The 14,756-nt window shown below is 46.9% G+C and overlaps 1 protein-coding gene and 1 long non-coding RNA gene across 2 annotated transcripts in view; one reads left to right on the top strand and one right to left on the bottom strand.

The window, feature by feature from the left end:
* The window catches only part of LOC143271647 (uncharacterized), a 68,906-nt gene extending 61,699 nt beyond the window's left edge, over positions 1–7,207 (bottom strand). Inside the window, exons 1-2 of the long non-coding RNA XR_013048853.1 lie at positions 7,106–7,207; positions 4,751–4,874 (exon numbers count right to left, since the gene is read on the bottom strand). This is a non-coding gene — a long non-coding RNA (uncharacterized LOC143271647). The remainder of the gene's footprint in view (positions 1–4,750; positions 4,875–7,105) is intronic.
* Positions 2,797–3,954, top strand: Ccl21 (C-C motif chemokine ligand 21). The gene is made up of 4 exons (XM_006985973.4): positions 2,797–2,953; positions 3,043–3,163; positions 3,257–3,439; positions 3,521–3,954. Exons 1-4 carry the CDS (start codon positions 2,887–2,889, stop codon positions 3,552–3,554), a joined length of 405 nt encoding a protein of 134 aa, XP_006986035.2. The 5' UTR covers positions 2,797–2,886; the 3' UTR covers positions 3,555–3,954.
* Positions 7,208–14,756: the final 7,549 nt, after the last annotated feature.

Here is a 14,756-nt window from a genome sequence, read left to right as displayed (position 1 = left end):
CATGCACACACACATGCATATACATAAAAAAAATAGATAAAATAAATCTAAAAACAAAATACCACCCTAGTGTGCTGATGCACACCTTTAATCCTAGAACTCAGGAGGCAGAGGCAGGTGGATCTCTATGGGTTTGAGGCCAGCCTGGTCTACAGAGTGAGTCCCAGACTAGGCTGAACTACACAGTGAGATACTATCTCAAAAAGAAGAGAGGGGGGCAAGAAAGATAGTGGAGGGAGGAGGGAAGAAAGAGAGAGAGAGAGAGAGAGAGAGAGAGAGAGAGAGAGAGAGAGAGAGAGAGAGAGAACACAGCTACTCACTATTTTGTCACCTCCAGAGAGAAGATAGGTGAAAATTAAAATTTTTCTGGTGCCAAGATCTAGGTAAAAGATCCAAGACAGCTTACCTCCTAGTCCCCCCCCCCACCATCTTCCGGAAATGCCACCTTCTCACCAGCAAGGACACTCCATGTCCTGCATAAGGTCTCCGCCTACTGAAAAACCTGATTCAAGGGTTGTTCTTCTCCCAGCTCTCCTAGCCAGTCCCTCTACTCTGTTAACTATTTACTCCAACAGTATCCCCCCTCAAACCCGCTCATCTTCTCCTTTCCCAAAAGCAGCTCTCAAATATTACCCTATACAACAAAGGCAACATGCCTTGCAAAGTTACTTTAGAAAAGTCACAAATGGATGACACAGTCCTTAGCAAGGGTCTTCAGCCAGGCGTGGTGGCACACTCCTTTAGATCAGAGGCGGGTAGATACCTGAGCTTGCGGGCAGCAGATGTCATCAACCTCTGAGAATCGTAAGTAAGAATTGATGTCCAAAGATGCCACAACAATGATCTGAGTCTCCAGTAGTCACCAAAAATTACAAAAGATTCAAAGAAATGGGAAAGTATAGCTCACTCACAGGGAAAAAAACCAAAAAACACTGAAAAAGAAACCATCACTGAGAAAGCCCAGACATCGGGCACACTAAGAGAGAAGTTTACATTATTGTTACTTAACTGCCTTCAGATGGCTGAAGGAAACTGAGCAGAAAAAGGAAATCTGGAAACCCGTACAAACTTGGGAATAGGAAGTTCAGAAAAACCGTTGAGAAGAGCCGGAAATAGCACTTCACACCCTTAATCCACCTTAATTTAGGAGGCAGAAGAGGAAGATCCGAGTTCAAGGCCAGTCTGGACTACAGAACAAGATCAAGGCCGACCTGAGCTCTGTAGTGTGAGATGCCAACTTAAAGACAGCACTGGAGGCATAAGGATGGAACTCAGCAGTCTGTCTTAGCTGCCAACTTTTTTATAAGACAAAAGAAGTGAGGCAAACTCAATCTAAATCTGTACAAAACAATGAAATGATACATATAAAGGCAGAGATCAGTGAAATAAAGAATAGAAAGAAAAATAAAAGGCAGGTGTGGTGGCCCACACCTTTAATCCCAGCACTCAGGAGGCAGAGGTAGGCACATTTCTGTGAGTTCAAAACCAGCCTGGTCTACAAATTTAGTTCCAGGACAGCCAGGGGTATATAGAGTGCCCTGTCTCAAAGATAGATAGATAGATAGATAGATAGATAGATAGATAGATAGATAGATAGATAGATAGATGGATAGATTAAAAAAAGATAAGAGCACTGGCTGCTCTTCCAGAAGACCAGCCTCAATTATCAAAACACAATGGTGGCACACAACCATCTATAACTGCAGTTCCAGGGGATCTGACATCCTCTTCTGGCTTCTATGAGCACTGTGCACAGATACTTATAGGCAAAAACACCCATACACATGAAATAAAATAATTTTAAAAAGTCTAAAAGATCAAGTCAAAAAAGAAAGTAGGGATATCACCATAATTTGACATAAATAAAAATCCCAGAAGGAAATTAAAAAGACAATTACATCTGTAACAGCACCAAATAGAATGCTTATAAATAAGCTTAATCAAGTAGGTATAAGACATGCACTTTAAAAATTATGAAATATTGTTAATTAAAGCAGGCCTGAATAAATAAAAAGATGTCCTTCGTTCATGGATTGAAAGATTTAATATTACTAAGACCACAGTACCAACAAAGACAGTCCACAGAGTCTGCAGTCTGTATCAGAATCCCAAGGGAGGAATGGGAAGGAGAAACAGTGTAATCATAATCACAAAAAGCGAAAGAAATAATCGAAACAAGAACAAAACAAAACATAAGGGAGGCGCCGGAGAGATGGCTCAGGACTTAAGAACGGGTACTGATCTTGCCGAGGACTTGGGTTCAATTCCCTGCACCCTCACCCACCACTTCCACTCACAGATACACATACATACACAATTTAAACTTATAAATAAAAACAAAACAGACAGAAAACAGAGGAAACTTTCTCGGGATTAGATCTGGCAATCTTTTTAAATGTGATATTATGACACCAGAATCACAGATCATGGGGAAGAGGGGGGAGCTGGATTCCACAGAACCTTTCAATTTTGAACACTACCAACAGGTAAGATACCGGTACAACGAGAGGACACATTCGCACGTCGTGTATCTACATTACGACCTATTATCAGAGATGTATAACGAACTCTTAATTATTAACCGGACGGTTAGTTGCTGGAAGGAGAAGAAATGTGTGGAGCCTGCAGGGCAGTGAGGAAGGACCAGGAAGAGATGAGGAGACAGACAGGCAGTTAGGAGCCGCCCGACTGTATGCTAGCGCTCACACCGATGCCTGCCTGCCGCCAGATCCGACTCGCAGGAAAGGGAGGGGGAGCGAGGAAGCCCAAGTGTCTGTCAGACTGCATAAATAGGCAGCCAGCCAGTCGCAGCCCACACACAGACCCCAACTTGCGGCTGTCCATCTCACTCACAGCTCTGGTCTCATCCTCAACTCAACCACAACCATGGCTCAGACGCTGGCTCTGAGCCTCCTGAGCCTGGTCCTGGCTCTCTGCGTCCCCTGGACCCAAGGTACCAAGGAGGGAGAGGCTTTGTGTGGGAGAAGGGAGCTAAAGAGACACCTTCTGAGCCTCCCCCGGTTCTGTGCCCCTACCTTGCAGGCAGTGACGGTGGAGGTCAGGATTGCTGCCTCAAGTACAGCCAGAGGAAGATTCCCTACAGTATTGTCCGAGGTTACAGGAAGCAAGAAGCAAGCTTAGGCTGCCCCATCCCCGCAATCCTGTGAGTGGACCAAAGGGCTGGGGACAGGCTGGTGATTGAGTAGGGAGGTACGGTGGGCCAGACTAAGAAAGCGTACTACCCTCCAACTCTCAGGTTCTCCCCCCGGAAGCGCAATCAGCCGGAGCTATGTGCAAACCCCGAACAAAACTGGGTGCAGAAGCTGATGCAACGTCTGGACCAGCCTCCGGCCCCGGGGCAGCAAAGTTCGGGCTGCAGGAAGAACAGAGGAACCCATAAGTCTGGGAAGAAAGGAAAGAAGTCCAAAGGCTGCAAGGGGTGAGGATGCTGAATGGATGGGGAGGGGAGCAGAGAGAAGCCTCCCCACCTGTCTCTCACACCCCCTTTCTGCCCTCCCAGGACTCAGCCGACACAGACCCCGAGAGGGCCATAGCCGGGTACCATCCTGAACTCCAGGAGATTCTCCATGGACTTCATCATGGCTTCACGCCCCAACCAATGGGCAAAGAGGGGACTAGAAAACAGAAAGGACTCAGGAGCCCTGGAGCAACCACCTCATGCTGACCTTCTCACACCCCCATCCTGCTTCAGCCATCCCATCTGCATGGCCATCCCTTTCTTTTATGGCTGAGCTGCCTTCCCTGGGCCAGGCACAGAGAGTCAGAAGAATGAGAGTCTCCCAGGGAATGAGGAAGGAGACAGCCGGCCTGTCCCCTCAAGGAGGTCACTCGGGTCCCAAGACCTGACCTTGCTCTCCCTGGCACCCTACCCTTTTCCTGGCAAATATGATTTATGCATATCTGAATAAAAAGCTGTTCCAGCCTCAACCCAAATACCTGTTCCTGGGTGCTTGTGTTGGCAGGGAGTCAGTGAAGTCATATGTTCTGGGTCCCAGCAGAGAGCTCAGAACCGTGAACCCTGGATTCCTACCTACCCCAATAGTTTCTTTGTCTCCAAGGTGCCCAGACCCTTGATAGGTAAAGGGAGGCTAATAGCCAGAGTGGGCCAAGGTCTCTGAGGAAACTGCCAGTGGGAAGATCCAGAGCATGAGTGGGAACACACACACACACACACACACACACACACACACACACTCACACATTCCATGGCTCTGCAGGCCTTTGAAGCCTCCCTTCCCTGATTCTGTTCAGCACACTTACTCCAGGAGTGAAAAGCCAGTTTCTTGGAATCCCACAACCCTGATCCCCTTCAAAGTCCCGGAGGGCTCCCTTTAGACTGCTGAAGGTAGCTCCCATCTCAGCCTCTTCTTTTGTTTCCTGGAGCTGGTGAGATTGCTTCCCACCCCAACCTGGGTCCCTTGCATCCCTTAGCTTGCTTCCAACGACAAAAGCCTCCTCCCTTCTTTTCCTCTCTCCTGTGGCTAGGACCTAGGGTCCTCAGGCTCCTCCAGTCTCTGTTACTGTTGTTCTTTGTGTGTGTGTGTGTGTGTGTGTGTGTGTGTGTGTGTGTGTGTGTGTGTGTGTGTTATGCATTTGCATTTTCAAAAGAACATGAAGAAGCCAGAACAGAACATCAAGCATCTTCCTCTCTAGTGCTCAATCTAATTTTTTAAAGACATTCTCTCATTAGAACCTGGAGTTCACATTTTGACAAGCTGCTAGGACCCACCTGTCTTCACCTTGTAATCCCAGGCTTTTAAGTGAGTGCTTGGAGTTTTGAACTCAGGTCCTTTAGATTTCACAGCAAGCGCTCTTACCCGGTGAGTCATTTCCTCAACTGTCTCCTCTAGTTTCTTGAAGTCAAGGAACAAGCCTCCTGGGACAGGTCTGGGGAAGCCCGGGATTCAAACATAAATCCATCTTCCCTTCAAGAAGACTACAGCTAGGTTTCCCTCTCCCTCAGAGCACAGACCCTCCAACCCCCGGGCAAGGGCAAAGAAAACCACTGATGAGATGTGAGAAAGCAGGAGACAGCTCCTGGAGGAGGAAGGAGGAGAAAGGCAGAGACCTAGATAGCGCATGACGGCTGCAGCAACACCCTTTCCACGGAGCCTGAGTTGGCCACAACACGTACAAAATCGTCAAGGTGTCTGCATCTGCCCCTCGCTCCTCTTGGGGTTGGTGTAGACAAGGCGTTCTACTCATCTTTGTGCAGTCAGGGGTGATCTTAGCCTACAAACTCAGATGTGCACAGCATGGACATCTCACTGGAGAATGTCTATTTAATTAATGTCATTCCTACTCCAAGCCCCTACACCAGAATGCTAACAAAAAACTTGACATCGGATTCTCGCTCACAGGGAATCCCATCTCTCAAAGGCTGTGTAGAGTTCCTAGGACACTGAGTCCCGGTGAGGCCTCTTGCCTGCACCCACCAACCCCCACAACCACGCCATCTTGGAACAATGCCAAGGAAAACTCACTCTTGTGGTCCCCGCAGGTTTTACCTCTTCAGATCTATGCCAAATTTGAGACATGGAAATTCTGACACTAGAGCCTCTGAACTTTGACCTGAATGCCTCACCACACCCCTGAAGCCATCTGCCTGTCACTTCCCTAGCTTCCAGGAATTGAAGCCCAGTGTCCACAGTGGCTGGACCTACAGGACAGTCTCCTCCACCGTCTAAAGAAGCCTGTCCAAGCCCTCCCAAGCTCTCCAGAGTTTACATTAGAGTCAGATTTTACAAAAGGCAAAAGGGACTTTAACATCTAGAAGCTTCTATTCTCAGGCTGCCCAAACTCATATCTGCTATAAAGTGAGAGGAAAATCAGGCAGAAGCCAAGCCTAGGCAGGCCTGTTGGTACAGGACTGTAATCCCAGCTACTTGAGAGGCTGAGACAGGGGCATCACACACTAACAGCCTACCTGGCTATAAAACAATTTCAAGGTTAGCCTAGGAAGCACTGTCTCAACTTTTTTTAAAGAAATTCTTTTAAGTAAAAACTGGGGCTGGGAATATAGCTGAGTGGTAGGATGCTTGTTTAGAATGTGAGAGACCCTGTGTTCGATATCCACTACCAAAGAAAGAAGGAAAGAGAAATGCAAAGATAAGATTTCACAGTTGACTAAATGACTTGGCATACCTATGTGAGAGGTGTTTGCCTCGAGCCCTGCTCTCAAGAAACATGCAATCAATTGTTTTTTCATCAGAGAATGAGGGGCCACTTTCCTTGTCTCTTCTGTTCTTCAAAGTGTTGTCCTGTTCTTCCTTATTCCCATACAATATTTTTTAAATCATGTAAACATTTTTTTCCTAACAAGAAATTACCAGAATCTTGCTCTGAACAATACCATTCCCCACAACTTTTAACTCTTAAGATATTTCTTCTGGGAGTCTGCTCCACATGTCCAAATCCTTGAAACTATTTCTTGATTCACGCTGAGTGTTGTCTTACGATAAAAAGTGGAGATTTAGCTCTCTTACCAATCCTCCTGTCCCTCCACCTTCTGCATGTAATTACCATGATCCCTGTATTTACATCTCGATTTATTTATACTGTTGTGATTATGCAAATATTCATCCACTGAAGAACAAGGAGTGACGTGTACACACTTCTTACTTCTCCTTTATCGCTCAATTTTCCCTTTGTCTTTATTTCTTTTTAAGCCATACTGGAGATTAAACCCAGGACCTCGTACGCGCTCTGTAAGTGCTCCATTGCAAACCTATACCAGCCCCAGCTCCAGCCTTTGGTTTTTCTGTTATTTAAATTTATTTTTTCAATTATGTATATGCGTTTGTGCACATGTATACAGCACCTAAGAAGTCCAAAAGAGGGCATCTGATCCCCTGAAGTTACAGGCCATTGTAAGCTTCTTCTAGCCCTCTTTGGCCTCTATGGGCCACATACACATGCAGGACATAATTCACACAAATGCACACAGAAACACAGAGACATGGATGCATACATTAAAAAGTCAATCTTCTTTTAAAAGTACCATTTTAAAAAACAAAACAAAACAACCTCCTGGTTGGAAAAGTAAACACTTCAGCAAAGACAAGCACAAACCATAAAAGGAAACTATAAATCTGAAGGTTTCTCATGTCGTCTCCCTGCACACACCAACAGTATTTATTTCACTGAATGCTGTGCCAATGGGCAGCAGAAAGCAATCCATAGATTCTACAGTAAACATAAAAGGAAAAACAACCATTAAATTTTCTCTAACATTTACAGAATTGTGCTCTAAACATGAGAACACTGTAATCTCTGGGATCTTGTGCTTTGTTTTAGTTCTGAAGTACTAAAGTACCTTATTTGATGGCTTGTTTATTTGGTGTGTGTGTGTGTGTGTGTGTGTGTGTGTGTGTGTGTGTGTGTGTGCAGGTGCATGAGCCTTGGCATACACACTGAGACCAGAACAGGACGTCAAGTGTCCTTTTTTTTAAAATCAGTCTCCACCTATTCCTTTGAGGTAAGGTTTCCCCTGAACCTGGGGCTCCTGTTTTCTTGGCCATTCTAGAAGCCAGCCCCAGCAATTTCCTGTCTCCCTCTCTATTAGAGCTGGGGTTACAGACATGCATGAGCTACCCAGCTTATCACATGGACACTAAGATCAGAACTCCAGTCCTGAGGACTGAGTAGAAAGCACTCTCAACTGCTGAGTCGTGGCTTTTTTAGCTGAGTCATCACTACCTTCTAACAATACATTATGCTCAGAGCCATTCAGGAAGTTACTAATATCAGATATTTAAATTATTTGATCACTCTCTCTTTTATGAAAAGAACATGCGTGCGCACGCGCACACACACACAAATACACACACTCACACACACACTTATGGAATTGCCACAGAATCCGACGCTTCTTGTGTTTCTTGGTCCGCTCCTTCCTTGTGATCCCTTTAACCTCTTTAGAGTGAGCTCTGAGTCCTGAGGTCTTCACAAGGTAGATTATATACCTAAAAGCAAATTTCAAGGTGAGAGGCCAGGTTTCTTGTCTATATATCTGTGTGAGGGTCAGATCCCCTGGAACTGGAGTTACAGACAGTTGTGAGCTGCCATGTGGGTTCCGGGAATTGAACTTGAACCCGGGTCCTCTGGTAGATCAGCCAGCACCCTTAACTGCTGAGCCATCTCTCCAGCCCTAGAAGCCAGGTTTCTTAACCACCCTCAGTCGTGATACCTAGCTAGCCACAATTCCATACTTCTATAGTATATATGTTTTATTTGTGTATTTTGTGAGCGTGGCATGTGCCTTCAGAAACCAGAAGAAGGGGCGGGATCTCATGAAGCTGGAGTTACAGGTGGTTGTGTTCATCATGGGGACTCGGGAAACCCAGCTCCGGTCTTTTGCTGGAGCAGCAAGAGCTTTTGATCGCTAAGCCGTCCCCCCAGGGTACAGAGATTGTTTGTTAAACATTTCACTGTCTTCAAGATTACTGTTTCTCCCTTGGTGGCAAACTAGAACACCCTAGAACAACTCTGTTGATACTGTCAATTTTTGCTTTAGATACATTGATTGTGATAATAGCGTAATAACAGAATTCAACCCAGTATTAAGAGACTAAGTGGACACATCTCTGTGTACAGCAGTCTGCTTCTCTTCTGGACATTGCCTGCTGCGGGCTAGGGGAGGGACACATCGCTGGCTCAGCCACCAGGGGGCAGCATCATCGCCGCGGTCTGCTAACGTCAAAACAGCCCTGGATTGCACGCTTCACCCCTGCTTCGTCCAAATTTAAAACTATTTTTTAAATTTGTTTTTATTATTGATGGTTATCGTGTTAAGCCAGAGGTTTACCATTTGTCTGTGTCCATTTAAGAATAGGACAAATTTCTTTCCCGTTCGTCGGGTTCAGGCCTTTCATTAGGCACAGAAGCGACATTGGGTCTCTCAAGAAACCTCTGGGGAATCATGAAACCTTTTGCTTAGAGCGGGCTCTGCTGCTAAGTAATTTAGGAACTTAAGACGAGAAGGAAAGCGCTGGGGGTGATGTGAACTTCCTTCAGCCTTTAAGTCAAACTTCATTTATTTCGTGTCTTCAGCATTTGGTGCCACAGATTCGGGTACATTGGGGTGTCCGGGTGGGGATCCTGGAGGTGAACGCCTTCTATTCAGAACTTGGGGGACAGGAGTCCACGCTGCCCTGGATCACAGGAATGCGGTTCCCCGGCCCCACCCTCACCCTGTCCCCGGAGTTCAGTGCCCCCTGGCGAGGAGCTGGGAGGGGACGAGAGATAGTCTGCTAACGCCTGCGCATCCTCAGAGCTAAATGCCAGGACCGAGTCTTGCTTTCCAGGCTCGGGGCGCCCCCTGCAGGCCTGGGAGTAGAGACACTCCGGGCACATCAGCAGACACATCTGGCCTGCACCACACGCTCACGCTAATTGTACACGACAGTGACACCACTCAGGACACACACTCATTCAGACATCCAGCCTGGGTCCTCTCCCATTCACGCCCTTGCCTCCCTAGTTCCACAACAAACTTGATTGACTTCCCAGGCTCGAGGTTGAGGTGCAGAGTCCCTTATCCCACCGTCAAAGGTCCCCATATCCAGTCCTCCTCTCTCTGGTACAAGGATTTGGTCAGAATAAGGCGCGTGAAGACGACGCAGGTTCCTTGGTGGAGTATGAAGCCCAGCCGAGCTAAGCCCAGCTGAGGTGTCCTAATCTGGAACAACTTTCCCAGGCCTCACACTGAACTAGGAGCCTCACAACGGCAACTTGGCTCAATAGAGACTGAAGTGAGCAAGGCAGAAGCCGTGTGGGCTCCGTGCAGACAGTCAGAAACAATTTCACACCTTCCTCCGTGATCTGCAGGCCTCCATACCCACCCCCACCCCCACTCTCAACGAAATCTAAACCAATGGCTGGGTGTGGATGACTGAACGCCGCTAATATTTATTAGAAGGGGATCAGCAGACCGGCTTGCGTAGGATCATCTGGTTAGTTCAACAATGCTGTCTTCACACTGGAAAGACTGAGAACCAGGCAACTGCTCAGGACCTCGAAGAGGTCGGATGCATCTGCAGTCCCGGTCTGGACTGAAGGATTCCTAGAGAGCTGCTGGTCTTCGGGCCATCCAGGACTGAAGAAGCTGAGTTCTCTGGGGGCAAAGAAATACGCAGGAGCAGCGACGAGATGGATGAGCTTAGCAGCAAAACGCATGCTTAGGCAAGGCGGAAACAGCAAAGCTTTTTCCAGGGACTTCCTCTGATCAGCCCACCAACAGAAGCAGCTGCCCAGAGGACATTTGACCTTCTCAGTTCAAGAAATCTAACCAAGACAGTCCCTCATGGGTATGTAGAGAGGCTTGTCTCAAAGTTGATTCCACATCCGGTCAGGATTAACCATCACAATGCCTATGTCCTTTCCCTCTCTGCCATAATAGTAGGCGCTTTCCTCACACCCCCATTTCCCCCTCCTTCCCTGATTCCTCTTCACCACTCCAATTGTGTGCGTGCATTTGCACATGTCATTTGAGTGTGTGTGCACTTGTACATGTGTGTGTGGAAGCCAGGAGCCAATATTGACTATTTTCTTCAGTCACTCTCTACCATATATTATTTTATAACTGTGTGCATGCATGAGTGTAAGTACCCAAGGAAGCTAGAAGATGTCAGCTACCCTAGAACTGGAGTTGCAGGAGGCTGTGAGCCACCCAATATGAGTGCAGGGAACTGAATCCCAGGTCTCTAAAACAGTAGCAAACGTTCATACACACTAAGCCACCTCTCCAGCCCTTCGCCTTATTTTTTGAAACATGGTCTCCCACTAACCCTGAAATTCACTGACTGGGCTAGACTGGCTGGCCAGAAAGTTCAAAGGCAGACCTGCCTCTGCCTTTCCAATGCGGGACTGCAGACATGCACCACTGCACGTGGCTTTCGTGTGGGTGCTGGGATCCAAACACAGGTCTTCAGGCTCACACAGCAAGCGCTTTACCAACTGAACCATCTCTCAGCTTTTCCCACCCCTGTTTTTTAATGTTGGCAAGCCTCAGGACTTGGAACTTGGGACCTCTTCTACCTACACTCCCTCTCTTGGTGATCACATTGTCTTAAGGACTTAAATACCTCCCATGTGCTTCCAAATGTGTGTCTTCCGCTAGCATCTTCCCCCTGAACTCCAGGCTCATGCCAACTGCCTACTTAACATTTCCATTTATGTATCCAATGTGCATCTTCAACTTAACGAGTCAGAACCAAGCTCCTGGTCTCCCACGAACCCGCTTCTCTGCAGTCACCCGCAGCTTCATAACTATGCCGTCCATCTTCTCCAAGCCTGTGGCATCCTTGCCTCCGCTTTCTCCCATATCCTCTGCTGAGCACCAGCCCCCTGGTTCTACATTCCTTCCAGAACCGGAGCACTTCGCACCAACTCCAAACACCATCTCCCGTCCCTTGGATTATTGCAATAGCCTCCGGTCCTAAGTTCCTGCTTCCATCCCCACTCCTGTGGTCTCGTCTGCATTTAACAGCTCTAGGGAATCTTTGAAACAATAAGTCAGGGCATGTCGGGCTCTGCTCACCCCTCTGATGTCCCCTTGAGTCGCCCAGCGAAGTAGAAACCTACCATGCTGACAGGCGTGCACTGTCATCCTTTATTGCCTGCCTCCTACTGCGCTGCACTTTGGGCCTCTAGGCTGTTCCTCACACTCTTGCTTCATGGCTGTTGAATCTGTTGTCTTCTCTACCAAGAATGTTTCCCCCAGATCTCTGTGTGGCTCTTTCTTTCTCTCTTCATGTCAGCTCTCTGCTTTTATATCATTAAAGGTTCCTCTGATTGTCTGATTTAAAATGACACATGTCTGTGAACTTTTGCCTTTCTTTCTTTCTTTCTTTTTTTAAACAGGGTCTCATCATGTAGCCCTGGCTGCCCTGGAACTAGATCCACCTGCCTCTTCCTGGGATTAAAATACTGGGTTTAAAGGCATGTGCCACCATGCCTAGCCTCTTGGCTTCTTTTTTTATGATTTTTATTTTTATTTGTATGTCTGCATATGTGCACACATGTGAAGCTGCCTAGGGGAGCCAGAAGAGGGTGTCAGATCCCCTGGAGCTGGAGTTATAGGCCGTTGGGAGCCACCTGATGTGGGCGTTGGAGCCTGAACTCGGGTCCTCTGGAAGAGCAGCCAGTGCTCTTATGCTGAGCCATCTCTCCAGACCCCCCCTCTTGCCTTCTCTACTTTTCCTCTCGGCCGTGGCCGTCACCTGACTATAGATTTTTGTTTTCTTTGTTGTTTATCTCCTTCATTGGAATAAAAACCCTGCGACAGCCGGAACATTTCTGCTTTGTTTAGGGCTGTTTCCCAGGGCTGGAGACAGCCTGGCACAGAGGAGGACTCAACTGAGTGAATGTGGTACAGATGCTCTGTAGACTGTTATTCTATTATTGCACGTTTTCCTGTTGACTCTTGGGACCATTCCTGACAGGCACTCAAGGCAAACGGTAATGAAACAACTGAAACTCCACGCCAGCTTCGCACCACACTGTTGTGTGACTTAGGCCCTTAGCAGGAGGCAAATGCATACTCAAAAAGGCTTAGTAAGAAGGGATTTCTGACTGGACCATTTACAGGGGTGAGGGCAGGCAGCCACTGCACATCCATTGGCATAGCTTCAAACGTTGGGCCTTCTCTGCTAGACAAAGTGAACACTAGATGGACTGCCTGAAATTCTGCCCATGGAAAGGATTTCACTTCGTCATCTTGCAGGCCACCCCTAGAGCTGTGAGCAGCTATTTGCCTCATGCCAGCAAATCTTAGAGATCCCTCTGAAAATCAAGAGCATTCATTTCTCTCCATGCATCAACTCTAGAGAATGTCTCCATGAAGCTGTGTAATCAGAGAAAGAAGCAAAAACTAACGAGCTCAGCCCCCTTCCCATGCTTTCCCTTGACTTCTGAAACATCTAAGGTCTGTTCTTTTCCATGCAGTGCCCATTCAATAGTGCATATGGTGTGCACATCCAGCTAGGCGCTGTGCTGTCCTATAGACAACACCCTTAAGTCACATTGTCACTGGGAAACTACAGTCTGAGTTTCATGCCAGGGCCCTAGGGCAAAGAACTTTTCTGTTCAGCTTGATTTTATTTGTTTGATTGGTTTTGGGGTTTTGTTAAGTGTGTGTGTGTGTGTGTGTGTGTGTGTGTGTGTGTGTGTGTTGTGTGCAGGTGCCTTCAGAGGCCACAAGAGGGCATCAGTTCCCATGGAGCTTAGGTTACAGGTGGTTGTGTACAGGGAACAAAACGCAGGTCCTCTGGGACATCAGCATGCACTCTTAACCAATGAGCCATCTCTCCAGTCCCAGTTTCTGGGTGCTTTTGAGATGAGTCTCATCCTGCAGCTTGGCTGGTCTGGAATTCACTATGTAGTCCAGGCTGGCCTCATATCCATGAGTGATTCTTTTGATGGTTAATCTTCTTATCGACTTGACTACATCTACAATCAACAAAAATCCAAGCTTCTGGGCATTCGTGTGAAGGACTTTCTTGATTAGATTATTTGAAGCAGGAAGACCCACCCCAAGTCTATACAGCACCTTCTGGTGGCAGTCCAGACAGAACATGGAAGAAGGAAACTTTGCTGTTTTGCCTGCTTGCCCTCACTCTTGATGGCAAGGCCATCTGTCCTGTTGCTGTGGCATTCCTTCCCCAGCGTTAGCACCTACTTCTTCAGGATTTCAATATAAATTAAATATTGGCAGCTCTCCAGGAAGTGGGGGGGGCAGGGCAAGGAAGGGGGAGGGGGAAGGAGGGGAGATTAAGGAACACATAAAGATTTGGGGCTGGAGAGATGGCTCAGTGATTAAGAGCACTGTCTGCTTTTCTAGAGGTCCAGGGTTCAATTTCCAGCACCCACACAATGTCTCACAACCATTTGTAACTTTAGTTCCTGGGTATCTGACACTGTGTTCTGACCCCCTTGGGCACCAGGCATGCACATAGTGCACAGATGTACATGCATGAAGAAAAAAATACACATAAAATAAACAGCTTAAAAAAATAAAAAATAAATAAAATAAAAATTCCTGCTGGGCTTGGTGACTCAATACTATGCCTACTGTAATCCCAGCACTAGGAGACTGAGACAAGAGTATTGTCATGAGTTCAAAGCCAGCCTGAGCTACAGAGAGAGACTGCATCAAAGAAAGAAAGAAAGAAAGAAAGAAAGAAAGAAAGAAAGAAAGAAAGAAAGAAAGAAAGAAAGAAAGAAAGAAAGAAGAAAAAGGAAGGAAAGAGAAAAGGAAAGGGAAAAAACACTTTGTGCTCTTAACTTGGTCCTTTTTTTAAATCATCATTTTGCCAGCACAGTCAGAAAGAAGCCGCCCACCTAAAGATACATGCCACCACCAATTGCTATCATCATTTGTAGTCACAACAATTGAGTACCTCCGGGACTGTATCTCCTGATGTCTTATCTTCTAACTGTGTTGGGTACCTACTTAGACATTAGCAGGCTTGGCGGACATTAGGACTGGACTCTTCCTTCATAGGCAACAGTCTGCAAAACCAAGGAGGACTTTAAGTATCAGTCAAAAGAATTAGACCTAAATCATGTCTCTGGTCCTGTGAGGAGATATGACATCCTGAACTGATTAAAAGATCATCAATGGAAAAACTATCTAAGCCAGGCTCTAGAAAGGGGCTATGTGGCAAGAGGCTTTCTGATAAAGAACAAGCAGGTCTTTCAGTCACACAGATAGGACAAAGTCCCTCAGGAAAACT

Source organism: Peromyscus maniculatus, chromosome 2 (assembly GCF_049852395.1).
Source record: "Peromyscus maniculatus bairdii isolate BWxNUB_F1_BW_parent chromosome 2, HU_Pman_BW_mat_3.1, whole genome shotgun sequence".
NCBI lineage: Eukaryota > Metazoa > Chordata > Mammalia > Rodentia > Cricetidae > Peromyscus > Peromyscus maniculatus.
Note: the sequence above shows the minus strand (reverse complement) of the source record. Positions and strands in the feature narration are given on the sequence as shown.